The sequence below is a fragment of the Vulpes lagopus genome, chromosome 7 (genome assembly GCF_018345385.1).
Source record: "Vulpes lagopus strain Blue_001 chromosome 7, ASM1834538v1, whole genome shotgun sequence".
Taxonomy (NCBI): Eukaryota; Metazoa; Chordata; class Mammalia; order Carnivora; family Canidae; genus Vulpes; species Vulpes lagopus.
In genome coordinates this window covers 115001355-115015820 of record NC_054830.1, presented here as the reverse complement: position 1 = coordinate 115015820, position 14466 = coordinate 115001355, and the positions used below count along the sequence as shown (strand labels likewise).

At 44.8% G+C, this 14466-nt stretch overlaps 1 protein-coding gene across 1 annotated transcript in view; it reads right to left on the bottom strand.

Annotated features, from left to right (window-relative positions):
• FBN2 (fibrillin 2) overlaps positions 1 to 10689 on the bottom strand; it is a 244367-nt gene extending 233678 nt beyond the window's left edge. The window contains 4 exon segments of the mRNA XM_041764048.1: positions 1707 to 1802; positions 4851 to 4949; positions 9546 to 9628; positions 10434 to 10689. Coding sequence (XP_041619982.1) covers positions 1707 to 1802; positions 4851 to 4949; positions 9546 to 9628; positions 10434 to 10687 — 532 coding nt within the window. The 5' untranslated portion in view covers positions 10688 to 10689.
• Between the last annotated feature and the right edge of the window lie 3777 nt (positions 10690 to 14466).

Below are 14466 nucleotides of genomic sequence, written 5' to 3'. Positions count from 1 at the left end.
TAGCAAAGCAGCTCTTTAAATTAAAAGCAGAATAACATAGGAAGGACTAGCAATTCTAATTCTGGGTATGTATTCAAAAGAACTGAAAGCAGGGATACAAATGGATGGTCCTACAACCATCTTCACAACAGCCAAAAGGTGGCAGCACCTCAAGTGTCCATTCAGGGACAAAGAGATATAAACAAAATATGGCAACTACATAAAATGGATTATTATTCAGCTTTAAAAAGGAAGGAAATTCTAATACATGCTCTAACATGGATGAGCCATGAATACATTATGTTAAGTAAAAGAGTCACGAAAAAACATACACTATAGGATTCTGCTTGTATGAGGTAGCTTGAGTAGCCATTACTCACAGAAAGAAAGGAAAATGTTAGTTGCCAGGAGATGGGGTGAGGGAGAAATAAGGAGTTAGTGCTTATTGGGTACAAAGTAATAAAAGTTCTGGACATAGATGGCAGTGATGATTACACAACAATGTGAATATACTTAATGCCACTCACCATACACTTAAAAATGGTTAAAATGGTTAATGCTTTATTCATACTGAAAACAAGTTTTTTAAGCTTTTAAAATTCCAACAAAAATAAGATTAGCTTAAAACAAAGTAGATCGTCTTGCATACCTACAACTTTGTGCTCCTGTGTTAAAAGGGTTGAGAGGGATGCCTGGGTGGCTCAGTGGTTGAGCGTCTGCCTTCAGCTTAGGGCGTGATCTCAGGGCATGGGATCAAGTCCCACATCAGACTCCTTGTGGGGAGCCTGCTTCTCCCTCTGCCTATGTCTCTGCCTCTCTCTGTGTCTCTCATGAATAAATAAATAAAATCCTTACAAAAAATATGGAGATTCTTGTAAGAGTCCCACAGTTTGGAAAATACAAACCTCTAGTCTTCCCCAGAAATATGTCATAATCTAGGAGTTACAATCTTCACATTCTTGTTAAAAGATTATTTCTTAATTAGTACCAAGTATCCTCCAGTGAGTGAAGAGTAGACCTTTATTGGATTAAGGCTCCCTCTTTCACAACGACACCTGATTTTTTAAAAATCGTTTCAGAGCCCTGCACTATTGCATTAAATAATTAATTTAGACTTTAGTTTGTAGACCCCTTGTATAGATGGCTTTCAGGTATGGCTACAGCTGTTATGGTAATCTGAGATTGACAAGTGTGGGAAGTGAAGCTTATGGATTTCTGAGAGAATACACTGCCTTGAGGCCAGTTTTCTTGCAAGAACAGGAGATGCCAATGTACTAACTTTTTTGGGCTAGAGTTGGCTAGGTAGGAGCAGGAAGGTGCTGGACAAACATAATTTATAAGATTGGCTCCCCTAGGGTTAATTCTGGGATAATCTAAAGAGAGAGAAATCACAACAATCTTTACTATACCTTCAGGAAGGTATTCATGTTTTACAGAGCTAGATTTTTTTAAAAAGCAAGTAAATATTAACTTGTGATATGTGTCAATTCTGAAGAGCTACTGGTGGTAGTCAACATCAACATCTGTTTTAGAACACAGAAATCTTAAAAGAGAAAAAAAAATCTATGATTAAAAATTAGAAATTTAGTTGTTCACTATGGCTTACTACATGAAGTTATTTTTTTAATGCTCAGAGGCTTTACAGATCCTTAAATTATGACCTAGCATGAAACACTCACTAAATCAAATAACTTCTAATAAACAAAGTCTATTCCAATGTTCCTTACGTTGTCCACAGTAAGTTCCAATATATCCCTTCTGGCACTGGCAATGGTCATCCGCACAGGTCCCTCCGTTCATGCACCTAACGTTGCACTGCTGAACTGCAATGAACAACAAAAAAACATATAAAGATATCAATCACTAAAATTTTAGTATCTGTGAGTTATAAAACTATACAAAATCTCCAATTCAATGACAAATGTATTCTACAGAAGTGTTATGACCCACTTGTGTAAGTGCACACAGGAGCATATCCTGTTACAATGTTGTATTTCTGGCAGGCATTTAAACTATATGACACTTGCAGTGTTAAAGAAATCAGTATATCCTGACAGCATAGTTTCTAGGAAGTGGGAGGCACTTGTGTATCATTCAGGATACAGAGGCTGAGTGTCTGCCCCACGTGCTCAATGCTCTGCTATAATGATAGACTAGCATTCCCACAGAGAGACAGACAAAACACAAGTAAACAACACTACAGTTTCACTATGGATCATGACAAGTTCTCCAAAGGAAACTGTGTTGTGAAGGAGAACAGCCTGGAGCCAAGGAGGAACCTAGACCAGAGTGAGACTCTGCAGATCATTCTGATGTGACACCTAGGAAAAGTTCTGAAGGAATAAAATGAGCCAGGTATGAGAAGCAGTAGAGCAGAAACTCACAGGGAGACCAACTAAAAAATTAAAACACCCTTGATGGCAAATAGTTTCCTCTACTTGAAGAACTGAAAGAATCATGGGATTATTAAGAGTCAGGCTGGGAGGAGAAGTTCTTAGGCATTCAGAAGCCAATCAAATAATTCAAGGTCTCTCAGGCCATGGAAGGGTCTGCATTATATCCTGAATGCAAAAGTAGTCATCGAAAGGATTGAAATAAGACACTTAAGTGACGCAGTTTGTATTTTTAAAGGATTCCTCTAGCTGCTCTGCAGAGAACAGATCTGAAGAGGGCCAAGGTGGGAAGGCAAAAAAGCCATCAGGAAGTTACTGCAGTGGTCTGGGTAAGAGATGAGGAAAGCTGAACCACGGGATATCAATGGTGATAGAACGGAGAAGATGCATTTGAGATGTTTTCCAACAGATCTCACAGGTCTTGTTGAAAGAGCAGACATGAGAGAAAGAGGGAAAAAGTAGAGAGAAAGAGAAACCGTTGCTTAGGCACTGAGTAGATGGCAGTGGCATCTGCTGAAGCAAGAGAAACCTGAAGCAGCAGACTATGAGCAGCAAAGAATCAAATTTTACACAACCAAGTTTCAGATGTTTACTGTACATTCAAGTAGAGACCTGAAACAGGAAACTGAACCTGTGAATAGGAGGTTCAATGGAGGGATCTCTTCTGGAGATCATTACTATGAGTTAGCAACATATGGGTAGTAGTTGAAGGAATAGATGCAAATAAGTTCACCCAGGGAGGCCTGACTGTTGAGAATGCCAAACATTGAGTGGAAGTCTAATGAAGAAGATGCAGGCAGAAGATTAAAAAATAATACTCAAGAAAGGGAACTCTGGGGCCTTTGATACTGCGTAAGTGAAGGGAAAAGAGGAATTCATAAACAGAGCAAATAATGGTGCTAAATGCCTCAGGGCAGTGGAGTAGGACGAGGACTAGCAAACAGAGAAATGTTTCTGATGAAAAGGGAGTATTGGAGCACCTGGGTAGCTCATGGCTGAGCACCTGCCTTCAGTTCAGGGCATGATCCCAAGGTTCGGGATCTAGTCCTGCATCGGGCTCCCTACAGGGAGCCTGCCTGCTTCTCCCTCTGCCTATGTCTGCCTCTCACTCTCTCTCTGTCTCATGAATAAATAAATAAAATCTTAAAAAAAAAAAAAAAGAAAGAAAAGAAAAAAGGGAGTATTACTGAAGGCCATAGAAAATCATGGATTCTTTATGAAATCATATACCATAAAACAAGGGTATGCCCGTGAAATGCTAAGCTGCCTAGGCAGAGGATTAAGAAGAAGTTAAACTAAAATTTCTCCAGGATTTTTTTTCTGAAGGCATATATGAGCAAACTAAGACAACAGGATAATGAAAATGTGGGCAAGAATATCTTCCAGGCAGTCAGATCAGGAGGTTCCTGAAAGCACTGGAGGAAATCTGCTAATCAGAGTGGTCAAGAAAGCCTGGATAAACTATGAAGAACTTTAAAAGGCTGAGAAAATAACTGATTATTTTCAAAGAAAATGAAACTAGAAGTTTTTACACAGATGTGTCCCCAAGGACAATGACATTGCTCATAAAAACCTAGAATCTTCGATTTCTGTGTCAGACATACATTCTCCACTACCTTTTCTGAGAGAAAATTTGGAGAGAGACATGTTAAAAATAAAACAACATCACTCTGGCTTGAGGAAGATTTAAAATCTGATTTAATTACTGAGAAATTAAATAGAGTACTTGCTTCTACCTTGTTATAATATTATCTTAAACACTGGCCTCATATTAATAATCGTGAATACCTGACAATCTTTTCCACTTTTGTGATCTTACCAGGTTGCTGAGGGTTAATACATGTAAAGTGAGTTAATATATGTAAAGCATCCAGTCAGTATATAATATCTGTTGTCAGGCCAATCCTCTTATCTTTCTCCTTTAGTTCACCCACAAAATAGGGCGTGAACTGCAGGATTCCATTAAAGCAATAAATAGAGCCTAGGGTTGGAGTCTACCGGTTTAGGCATCAGAATACATGGATTCAAATCTCTAGTACTCTGGGTAAGTTACTTAACTCAAATGTGCCAATCTCCTTTCTCTGAAAAATGGGATAATAGTACCTTATGATTTTCGCATGAAGATGAAATAAAGTGCTATAGTCAAAAACATAAAACATTATCTGGCACAGAGTAAAAGCCCAAGGAGTTGTAGTTCTTATTCACAAAGAATTTCTTTCCCACTGCATATACATGCACTTTTACTTCATAGACACATAGCTCCTGGGCCAGAATTAAACCATCTGCTTAATAAAATCATTATTAAGCTGTTGGTGGCATCAGTTAAGCCACTGAAGATTTTTATCCCTAAGATTAATACAGATCTAGTCAGTGAGGAAAATAATCACCGATTTATATCCTTGCGGAAAAGGACATTTAGTGTTTACTCAAAAGCTTCTGAATAATGCAGAAAGGTAAGGTCATATCCAAGAAACGTACTTGATTTTGATCCGCAGGTTGGTGATATCTGGCCACTGGAACAAGTACACATGTTAGGACGCGAACAAAATCCATCTCCGCAACTATTTCTACAGATTGCTGCAGAAAGCACAATAGGAGAGTGAAGGGAATAAGTAGGTCATAAACACAGGCCACAAAACAAAGCTATGGTTAACAACAATAAACCTGAAAAAAACTAAGATGAAAAAAATATGGGATATGTAGTGTCTGATTTCATAGGCAAGAGAATGACCCACTAAAGACATGAAACTAAGTGTCACATGTATCCTTATGATAATGGGCAAACAAATGAAACTACTTCAGAAGTTCTGTAATCCTTTAACTCCCCTATCAATACAGGTCATGTTTTCCATTCAAGGCAGAGAATTTATACACAGAATTTATCACAAGGCAGTCTTGGTCGTAGGAAGCTGGGAAGATTGATGAAACCCAGAGGTCCTAAACACCCTCAGAAAACACAAGCCCATTCTGGAAAAGAATTTCATGAGACATAGAAAATATAAAATGGGCTGAGCCAGAGATCCCAGGCCCTAACCAGTTGGCCAAGCCACAGGGGTTCCATGTACATTCCTTCCCAGCTGGTATCTGACCTGCCCCATCATCAATCTTTGTTCTCCTTAATAATTCCCACTCTCCTTCCACCAGCCTTTCTTCTCCCATGCTATCATCACAACCTAGCCTATGCCTGTTGGTCAGAAAAGCTGTTAGGACATTTTGATGGAGGGAGAGTCAAACCTCCTGCAGCTGTGACCTCCAAGGTATGAGGGTCATCACAGCAAAGAATGTTAGGCTTACTGACACAGCACATACCATGGATCCTCAAAATCACTAGCAGAGTGCCTTCCAAATGGGAAGTCTCTTCCACATTTAGAATCACTCCATCTATGAGCTGAGCGATTCATCTCTATACCCGTAAATGAATTCTTTCTTCACATACAAAGCTTATGTACTTTAATGCTCCATGACTGGATGCATGAAGACAATAAAAAGAGAGTCTGGCAACATCCTCAAACTGGCTATAAACATTCAAGCGAACGGACACATGTGTCTTTTACTAGACAGGGCTCTCACAATTTTCAGAGATCTGAGACCCCCACCCCCCAATAATGTAAAGGGAATGTTGTATAGAAGTGAGTTAACTCAGTAATTGTTTTTCTTTCCCAAACTGCCTCTTGGTATCCATAAGATATGGTTATCATCTCCATTAGTACTCTCCTTATAAATGAAAATGTCATAGATCATAGTGTGAAGATGAAAAACTAATTTTTGGCAATAACATGGTTCCTGCCTCAGAGCTGACTACTAATTTTTAAAATGTGCTACAGTTTCAGATCACCAATAATTTTCAAATGACACGTCCACTAACATAATGTTTTATTTCGAAGCCCCCTCATTCCCAGTAGGCTGACATTTAGTCTAAGATTAGGTGATCTACAAAGTGCCCCTCCTAGGTCCTATACCCAAAGAAGGTCTCATGGCTGCAGACTGGACAACCCCAGACAACAGATCCTCGTCATGACCACAGGTGTGTGCTCTATATCTGTGAGACAGTAAAAAGCAAAAGTGTGTGGGCCTTTTCTCCTCACTCATTTCAACCTGTGATATACATCACCTAACTACTTGTCCCTCCCACCATCACATCAGGAAAACCATGAGACCCAGAAATAGCAAAAGGAGAGGGAAAGAACACATGGATGTTAGGGGCTCTCCGATGCTGGGAGAAGGTGTGCAGCACAGTAAGGGGTATATAGGATAAAAGAGGGCTAATGTTGAGTTTTGCTACGCTGTGTGCACACTGTAAACTTAGAATAAGACCACACAGCTTCTCTGGGTTTTGTTTTCTTCTTGGTAAAATAAAATAAAGGGATTATAGTGGACTGTTGTTCTGATGTCTTTTTAGGTTCAAAGGCTATGATTTCAGGCCAACCCCTTCCTATTCCATTGATCAAAATGCACTTCATAACAAAATTTCACAAATAAATCAGTAAGGTTCCCATGGCATCAGGTTCTAGTAAGACTTAAACAACAACAGCAACAACAACAAATGAAAAGTGAGAAAGTCAATTCCAATTTTTTGGAAACAAATATATGGAAGTTCTGAAGTACTTCAATGATCTTCGCAAACTACAACTAAGACCACTAGCAACAAACACTGAGACTCAAATCAAAATGCGTTAGGTTTCCAGTAGTTTGAGAAATACATTTTTCACCTCTTCATGGAGCCTGTTCAACACCCAACAGATTAAAATGCTAGAAGGAAATCATTTCAAGTATCTTTCTATACAGAAAGAATGTGAATATATAAATGTGTGAAAAAATTAATCTTTGGTCCTCATAGTCTATATTTTACTACTCTTCTTGTAAGTTGCCTCAGAGCTTTGTCTTTCACTAAATGGTGGAAATCCAGAAAATATAATAAATAACTTATTATCACCAGGAAATTCTAGAATGAAAATTCTTGATTTTGACACTACAATGCTTTCAATTTGGTGATTACCTCCATGTTATCATTTTAAATGTCACAAATAACTGCACTACTAAATTTAAAGGAAAATACTAAAATTAAAAATTTACATGAAATCCATACAAGAGAATATAAAGGCATTACATTCTTCTATTTTATGTACTACTTTATATTCCTGGGCATTTGAATTACTTTTTCAATATGCTAATATTATCATAGATAACTCTAAATGCTTGATCTATATAAGTGATATACATGTTTCTTGGAGCTACAAACGTAAAAATTTGTGTTTTAGAAATTTATTATGCATGTAACTTCCAATGTGTTTCATAAGTACCCAAATATTTCAAGTAGTAGAAATGAAGGCTACAATATTCACTATCGCTCTGAGATTTCCAAAGTTGTTCTTCTAAATAAGAACATAATGTTACTGAAAAACTAAAAGTATTTAAATCACTCAGAGGGATATATACACACACACACATACACACACACACACACACACATACACACATATATATATATATATATATATATATTTCTACTTCAAATATTCTGGAAGGGCTCTGTTCTCTGGAATTCCCATTCCACACCGATCCAATAAAATCCGACTTTACAGATTTTCAACACGTACCATAAACCGATCCCTTCTTCTCGGCTGCTCTCCAACTCAATAATGGCAGTCACATTCATTACATTCAGTGAGTCAGACTTTCCACAGTGCCTAAGTCATCCCAGCTAGTATGGCAGGTGTGTGGTGAGTGACATTAGCTGTTGTATGTAGGATTCTAGGAACCATGTTAAGTTTATAGCAGGCAAAGTAATGCCCTACTGGCCTGAGAGAGTAAATACACTCTCTCTCTATGCCTCATATAGATGATTTCTGTCTTGGGGGAAAAAAAGAATGCAAAATCCTTTTTTAAAATAAAGGCTTATAATCAGAGGATTTGCTTAAAATATTTCATGAATTACTTTAAAGAACACAGTCATTGTTTCCCATTTTTGCCTCCCTACTGGAGATTGTGGGATTTTTAGGGTAGAAAATTTTGTAAGAAGTCTTTGCAACACACGAGACTTCATTCTTTAAAAAAAAAAAAAAAAAAAAAAATTGCATGAAATAACACTAAAGGTCTATCTCAAACCCACAAAACCAATAAATAGAGTCAGAAATGCCACTACATCCTTATTATCCCTTGGCTAGTATGGCTTGCCTTTTTTTCTCTGTTCACAGTTGCATAATGATCTTTTCCCTGGAGAACATGAAGGTCAATCTAAAGTCAAGATGGCTCTAAATGAATGTGCTGTCTATGATACCTGGCTCTCCTCCCAACAAGACAAATGTGACTGCTAGATAAATACAGGAGAAGGCTAGTCACACTTCAAATCACAAATTCACAAGCATGTGAAACAAGACATCCCACGGTCCATCAGTATGAGGCTGGTGGTAACTAATGACTTCTTCTTCACTTAGAAAGTGGGAGAACCAGGTACACAATTTGGAAAGTATGTAATAAGACTTTTAAGGTCAGAGATACAGAACTTTTTAAGTTCTAAGCCTCACACTTTGGAAATCTACTGTACGCCGTGAGATGTGGGGCCTGTAAATTCTAAGTCTAACTATCCTAAAAGAAAAAAAGAAAAAGGTCAAGCCATTTGGGAAGAGTTCTTATAAAAATTTTGTTGACCTGGGTCAACTCTAACTCCCTGAGAGAGTTCCTTTCATATCTATGTTATGTGGCTGTTGAGATGAAACCAGAGATAATAAAGTGGTTTTGTACAAAGGCCTAAGAAAGCTTGATCTTCAAAAGGCCTAAACCTCATGCAGTCAAAAGCCAGATAATTTACATAATCACATTGTGGTCTTATCTGGACTCCTTTAGGAAAAAGTGGTTTTGAGTTATCTAGGGAATTGCTGTAGTCTCTCTTCAGTTTGTATTAATAGACACAGAAAGATAAAACTTCCAAGTATCTTTGAAACCTTTATCATTATTGCCCTTCAACAGAGTCTAGAAGCAAAGTCTACACTGATGTAAACCGGCTGCTTCTTCCCCAACACTCCAATGGGGCCGCGTCCTAATTATCACTGCTTCGCGGCCACTGGATTCTGAAAGCAACTGTGTGTCCCGCCGCCTGACTGGATGGGTCCGAGAGCTCGGCCCTGACACGGGGCGAGCGCGCTGCCCAAGCTGGGGTCCCCCTCGAGCACTCACGGACAATGCACTGGTTTCCTCCAGGAAGCGTCTTCCATCCCGGGCAGCAGTAGGAGTGGAACCTGGATCCGCACACGTTGGGCCTGCGGTGGAGGAGGGAGGTCACGCACATGTAGGGAAGGGTATGCTAACACATTAGCGGGGTTTCCGAGCAAAAAAAAAAAACCGTGAGCGAGAAGATTCCGGGGCAACACACAAGTCAAAACTACACTTCAAAATTCTTGGGGCTTGGGGGCGCAGACAAGAAAGTAAATGGGCTGGAATGGGGAAGGATGGGCAACGTCTAAACCCTGCCTTCCGTCGGCCCTCTCTTAACTGCCTGTTAAGGGGCGAACAGAAACAGGGAAACATATAATTTGCTACTAGTGTAGCCTCCGGATGCAGAGAACAAAGGGAACACTGTTTCAAAAATCCCTGCCCTCGGTCCCCAAATGCGTCCCTCCTGAATCCACCGTTACTCCGGCCCGGGCGTGTCAAGGAAGGCGCGTCGGAAGGTGCCGCCCGGGGTCTGCCGGCCCGAGCGAAGCCTGAGCCCCGCACTCGTCCTCAAACAAAAGGCTCGGGAGCTGCGCCCCCGACGGCGGGGAGCAGGCGGGCTGCGCGGGGCGCGGCGCGGCGCGGACTCGGGCCCGCCCCGCCCCACTTGGGAACCTGTCCCCGCACCGCGGCCGCAGCCCGCGCTGCACCCGCCGCGCCCGGGGCCTCCCACCCACCCACCCCCGAGGGAGGGCTCTCTGCCCGCGGAGTCGCGGGGGGAAGGAGGGAGGGCGGCTCGGGCTTCTGATGGAGGGAGGGGGCCGCCGCTCCAGCCGCCGGACCAGACTCAGCGACGGGGGTGGGATCGAAGCTGCCCCGCGTGGGGTCCCCCCGGGCCGCCTGCCCACCTACCCTCGGAGCACGTCCTGCTGTCCTCGCCTCCGGACGCGGCTGGCGGCCGCGGCGCCCTCCTCCCGGTACTCCGGCGCGGCGAACCCGCCCTCGGAGCCCGCCGCGGCGGGCCGGACCTGCTGCGGCGGCGGCTGGGGCCGGGGCGGCTTGGGCGGCGGAGGCTGGGGCTGGCCGGCCGTGCCCTGCGCCCAGAGCGCCACGCAGCCCAGCCACACGAAGTAGGGCTGGAGACACAGCCGCCGCCGTCTCCCCATCGCGGGCGCCGAGAGCGCGCGGACCACAGTCCGCGGAGGACGAGCGCCGGGAGACGGAATCCGCGCGGCCTGAGGAGAGTCGGGGTCCAGGGAGCCCTCCGTGGGCGCCCGAGACCGCCTGGGGCTTGGGCCCCCTGCTGCAGCCGGAGCCCCGGGCCGAGCGCCGGCCCCCGGCTGCCGGCGGGACGCGAGCTCTAGCGCAGCGGGCGGCGAGGCGCGGCGGCGGTGCGGCCGGCAGCCCCGCGCGGTCCACGTTGCATCCCCCGGGCCACGGCCCCGAGCGACTCCGGGACCGCCAGCGGGCGGGGGCGGGAAATTACAAAAGTAACCCGAGCAGCCGCGGCGTAAAGTTACAAAGAAAGCGGACCTCAAAAGAAAAAAAGGGGCCTGCACGCAGCGCCTCGGCGGATTCCCGTGCGCCCCGGGCACGGGTCTTGGGAAGCTGCAGGAGTCACCAGAAAGGAGCCGCAAGCAAACAAAAGTGGCCCCCCAGGGGAGCAGAGGGGCTCCTCCCGGCTCGCCTGGAGTCCCGCGGGGCGGCGACGCGCCGGCGGCGGCTGCGGAGCCGAGCGGAGGTGTGCGGGGCCAGGGCGAGCCGCCGGCCAGAGGGAGGGCAGGAGGCTGGACGCCGGGAAGATGCGGCAGGCGAGGGCGCGGCGCGGCGCGGCGCGGGGGTTTTGAGGCCCGGCGGGGCGCGGGGCGGGCCGGCGGGCGGCGGCTGTCAGTGGGGGCTGGAGCGCAACCGTCCACACGTGGAGCGCAGCCCCGACCCGGGGCCGACGCAGAGTGGGCGGAGCGGGTGCGGAGGAACAAGGGGGGCTGGGGGCTGGGGGCTGGGGGAGGGGAGAGGAAGGAAGGGGGTAGGGTGACGGGAGGCGAGGGGACCGAGATTGGGGAGAAGGGGGGCACGCCTGAGAGGAAGGCCGGGCTGGAAGAGGGGCTTGGAAGGAGGGATTGGCGAGCCCGGGTGCGAGAGGAAATGAGCGGGGGATGGGGGCCAGGTTAGAGCGAGGAGAGGAGTGGGGAGGAGGAGGGGGCCCGGGGGCCTGGGGGCCGGCTGGAGGGGGCGAGGCGCTAGTCGGCTTGGCTTCCCGTCCCCCTCAATTGGCCGCTAGCTCTGTTTTGACTGTACAAAGCGGGTAGGCGACGGGGGAGGGGGCGGTTAGGGACCGGATTTGGGAAAGGAGGCAGCAGCCCCTCCCCCTCCCCCTCCCCCTCCCCCTCCCCCTCCGCCCTCGCCGGGCCGCGGACCCGAGACGAGGGTCTCTAAAGGCGCTAGGCTCGGCTGGACGCGCAGCTGAACTCCCCCGGGCCGGGCAGAGGCCACAGGGCTGCGGAGGAGGGCGAGTACCCCCGGGAGGAACCGGACCCAGACCCCGGGGGGGGGGGGCATTCGAAGCCAAGAGGAATAGGGACTCACGCGGGACTTGGCCGCAACCTCCATCCGAGGAGGCCCGGCCCTGCCCATCGCCCTCCTGCCCCCACCTCCCCCCCACTCCCCGGGATAGGCGTCAGGCTGTGGGACCCGCGCAGGGGCTGGGCGTTTCCAGATTGAAATGCGCTCTCCACCTCCAAGAGGGAGCCCCCAAGGCCGCGGGGGGCCTCGGCCGCAGTCAGGCGCGCTGCGGTCCCCGGGGAGTCCGCGCGCGGGGGGGGGGGTGCTCCGGGGTGACCCCTGGCAGAGCTCTGCAGCCAGAGAGGACTTAGAGCCCCTGAAGTGGCGGGGGTGTGGCGGGGAGGGGCAGCGGGGCTGGTGGGACGGACGAAGAGCTGGTAAATGGGTCTTGGGGCACATCCTTGGTTCCTGGCTTGGAGACCTCATTAATGATTAAGCTCTAGCGACTGGTGCGTCCAGGCTGGCGACCTGCCCTCTGAACCCTTAGAACTAACTGCCTCTGCGTTCACCCGCCTCTGGGGTCTTCCTTTGTGGCCCTGCTTTCAGGAGGTCTCTGTAAAGCCCTAGTCCTCTCTTACCCCATGGCACTGCGTAATTAAAAAATTAAACATCCCTGAAAATTAAGGCTAACCATCCAAACACCGTTTAGGAAACAGTAAAAGGGAGCAATGTCTGGATTATTCAGGCCTAGGGAACTTTACTTTAAAGATATAAATAAATTTTATATATATGTATATGTACATGTATATGTTCTCCCGCCCCCCCCCCTCCGCCCTGAATTACCCAGATGTGCTATTTGGCAGCCAAAATTCTCTGAGATTTGGCATAACTCCCTTCTCTATTTTCCAAATGTAGTCAGACAAAGAGTCTGACTTACAGTATTCTCATAAGGCCTGAAAAAAGGTAGGAGTCACATACTTTCATGTGAGACACCAATTTGCACAAATCCAAAGAAACTAAAGACAGTAATAGAGGTATTTGTCATGACTATGCTTCAAACAAATAAAACCATTTTAACTAAAGGAACTAAAGTACTATCTCCTAGCTGAAGGCAGTGTCTTAATCATACTCTTTAAAACCTTGTTAAATGGGTTTTTGTTAATAGTTATGTGGCTTCAGGGTTCATTCCTGTCACATAAATCCAAGTGCTCTAAAATTGCATATGCATGTATCCTTTGACTCAACAATTCTGCTTTTAGAAATCTATTTAAAAGATACAGGCAAAAAGATGAAATGATAAATGCATTGATCTGTTCATTGTAGCACTATTTGTAATAGCAAAATATTAGGAACACAAATGTCTCATCGGTAAGAAATTGTTTGAATGTTATTTAATCCATTCAGTGAAATACTATATAGCTATAAAAACTGAGTGGAGATCTCTGTACCCTCCTATGGAATTATCTCTAGAATACGCAATTCGGGGTGGGGGGAGCCAAAGTACAGATAGAAATAGTCAAATCCATTAAGATAGAAAGTATAAAAGTTATCAATGATTGGGGGCAGGTGAGGAATAGGGAGAAGGAAATGAGGAATTATTGTTTAATGGGTACAAAATTTCCACAGAACGATGGAAAAAGTCCTGAAAATTGTGATAAAGGTTGCACAGCATTGTGAATATACTTAATGCCACTGAAATATGGTTAAAATGGTCATTTTTTTATGCATATTTTACCAAAATTTTAAAAATAATGTGAAGTATAGGATATTGTATATTGTATGCTACTTGATGGTATGTAGCTGTAGGCACATTTTTTAAAATAGGAGTGTAAACCAAATCTAATAAAAATGGTTATCTTAGGGAAGGAAGAAGATATTGAAGAAGAAACAATGATGAAGGCTAGATGTTTATAAATACGCCTTGTTTTATAGTTCTAATTTGGAACCATGTGTGTATGTTATATAATTAAAGAAAAAATTAAATTTAGAACAAGTGATACCTATGAACACCTTGGTGACTCAGTTGGTTAAGCATCTGACTTGATTTCAATTCAGGTCATGATCTCAGCTGCTCTGATCAGGTGGTGAGCCATGCCAAATCAGGCTCCACTCTCAGCACAGAGTCTGCTTGGGATTCTCTCTCTCTCTCTCTCTCTCTCACTGCCCCTCTTCCCACTCATGCTTGTGCTCTCTCTCTCTCAATCTCCCAAAATAAATAAATAAAATCTTCAAAAAAAAGAAGAAAGAGCAATACCTAAAAATTAAAACAAACTAGAACAAATAAACCTATTTATCACACTGGTGTCATTACCAGAGGGAATAATTATTTAGGGTGTTATTTTAACACAATATTTGAAATGTACATCTTTAGTACGATATAATCTAAGGATAAAATGAGCCAAATTCAAGAAGCCTGAAATTGCATTCAAAGGTGGTACTTTGA